The 2,274-nt window shown below is 42.2% G+C and overlaps 1 protein-coding gene across 1 annotated transcript; it reads right to left on the minus strand.

Moving 5' to 3' along the window:
• Positions 1-1,712, minus strand: LOC139283494 (green-sensitive opsin-like). The gene is made up of 5 exons (XM_070903519.1): positions 1,328-1,712; positions 919-1,087; positions 609-774; positions 206-445; positions 1-99 (listed from the first exon to the last, which is right to left on the minus strand). The coding sequence occupies exons 1-5, from the start codon at positions 1,710-1,712 to the stop codon at positions 1-3; spliced, it is 1,059 nt and encodes a 352-aa protein (XP_070759620.1).
• Between the last annotated feature and the right edge of the window lie 562 nt (positions 1,713-2,274).

Genomic DNA, 2,274 nt, shown 5'->3' on the forward strand with positions numbered 1-2,274 from the left:
TTAAGAGACAGAGGACACTTCTGTCTTGCTGGCAGAAACTGAGGTTTCATCCTCCACCATGCCGCCCATTCCAATAGTGCTCAGCATGCAGTTACGGAACTGAAAAAGAGCAAAAAGGACGTTGAAATAACAAGCATGTAATGTGCATCATGGTGGGTTTAAACACTGAAAAGTGAAGGTAAGACACGTTTCCATATAAACCAACCTGTTTGTTAAACAGCACATAGATGACAGGATTATACAGGGCTGAGCTCTTTGCAAAGAAGGCGGGGATAGCTGCTGTCATGGCACTGAAGGAAGCTCCTTTGTTCATGAAGATCCAGCCGGCGAAAGAGGCATATGGTGTCCAAGCTACCAGGAAGCCAAAGACCATCAAGACGCACATGCGTGTCACTTCCCTCTCGGCTTTCTGGGTGGACTCTGACTCCTGCTGCTGGGCTGCGGCCTGAAGAGTTTGGACCAGAAAACAACATCAGAACTCACAGCACAGACAGTTTTGCAGAGCTTTAAATGAAAAGTAACTATAGAATAATTCTATTTCTTTGAGGTTTCACTGTAATTTAAGCATTTCAAACTTAAACAAACATGCCCCAAAAAACTTCACTTACAGCTTTGACAGTCAGCACAAGGCTTCCGTAAGTGAAGAAAATGAGGAAGACGGGAACAAAGAAGTGGACGACAAACATGTAGATGACGTATGATTCATTGTTGTAGCCTGGGGCCAGAGTGTAGTAGTCAGGTCCACAGGAGCACTGCATGCCCTCAGGAAGGTACCTGTGTGAGGTTTAAGAAGAACAATTCATGCAGACATTCATCAAATCAACCCTCTACTGTTTCTAAGAACAACGAAATATATACATCTTGCCATGAAATTCTTAATAAACTAAAGTTTAAGATTTAAAGTAATGTGTGAATTACCTGGACCAGCCAAAAAGAGGGGGAGCAGCACATGCGAGAGCCATGATCCAGGTGAAAATGACCCCAGCTGCAGCATGAGTTCCACTGAACTTGAAGCTTCCCATGGGTTTGCAGACGACAATGTATCTTTCAATAGCCAAGACGACCAGGGACCAGAGAGCAACTTCACCTGCAGAGAGAAAAGGCATCTTAGACAACAGCTTCACAAATTTGATTTTTAAGTTGTTGGATGTTTAAGAAGTAAGCTGAATGCCCTCTTTATGTTCAATATATTTCAGTCATTTCCAGGGCTTACAAATGGCACGTCATGCTACCTGCTACATGCTAACTGTTCTGTGGTAAATCTCAAAGTTCTGAGGAAACTCCAAGACAGTTCAAGTGGTATGAAAGAATGAAGCTGACTTTGTACCTCCAAGTGTGGCCATGAATCCCTCAACAGCGCAGGCAGTGGGTCCAAGAATGAAGTAGCCATTAAGAGCAGATGTGATAGTGATGGTGAATCCGAAGCTGCACATGATCAGTCCGGCCACAGCCAGGTTGACCAGGATGTAGTTGAGAGGTTGCCGGAGCTTCTTGTTCTGAGCCGTTACCAACAATGTCAGACCGTTGATGGGAGCTCCAGTGCAGATCAGGAAAAACATGTAGAAAGCTAGAAGCTTGTAGATCATTGGATCTACCATATAATACTGTGTGTATTCAAAAGGACTTCTAACAATCCCAGTCTTGTTGGACATGGGGATGTAGAAGTTCTTGCCCTCTGTGCCATTGGGCTCGATTCCTCCGTCCCAAGCCATCTTCACTAGTTTGTTGTTCTGTTGAGCTTCTTTGCCTAAAGATCTCAAAAGTGCTGATGGACACAAGAATCAGAGATGCGCAGTGTGGTTTTTATACCTCAACATTAACCCTGTTGACCAGTTGCCAAAATTGGATTACAGAACTGTGAGGTAGTACACAAGTCAAAGGAGGTTGGTAATTAAACTTAACACCGGCTCGAGAGGCTAGAGCCCAAAGTAATTTCCTCCAATTTCCGGGTCTGGAGGAATTCTCTTTAATCCTGATTAAAGAATAAAGAATCTTTATTACTTAAAGAATAAGTTCAGTCACAAGCTTTTAGGACATTATCTACAGTGAACTTATTGTAAACAAGCAAATCGAGCCTGGAATCATGCAGATTACATATTAATTTAGGATATAGTCTATTTAAGTTTATAAGGAGTATGCTATCAGCCTCTTCTTTAAGAACATTTGTGTATGTATTGATCTGTTTGTTTTAAATATGGACCTGTTACAAAAAGGTAATAAATGCAGGAGATCATGCATTTCAGAATGGTACACTTCAAATAGATTATCATGTTG

The sequence above is a fragment of the Enoplosus armatus genome, chromosome 3 (assembly GCF_043641665.1).
Source record: "Enoplosus armatus isolate fEnoArm2 chromosome 3, fEnoArm2.hap1, whole genome shotgun sequence".
Lineage (NCBI taxonomy): Eukaryota > Metazoa > Chordata > Actinopteri > Centrarchiformes > Enoplosidae > Enoplosus > Enoplosus armatus.

What these genes read in the sequence shown, in the direction of transcription:
- LOC139283494 (XM_070903519.1), bottom strand. Translation starts at nt 1,712, where the DNA reads ATGGCTTGGGACGGAGGAATCGAGCCCAATGGCACAGAGGGCAAGAAC. An exon ending in ATTCATGGCCACACTTGGAG is followed by an intron (nt 1,088 to 1,327) that starts GTACAAAGTCAG and finishes TTCTCTCTGCAG; the next exon opens with GTGAAGTTGCTCTCTGGTCC. An exon ending in TTGTGCTGACTGTCAAAGCT is followed by an intron (nt 446 to 608) that starts GTAAGTGAAGTT and finishes CAAACTCTTCAG; the next exon opens with GCCGCAGCCCAGCAGCAGGA.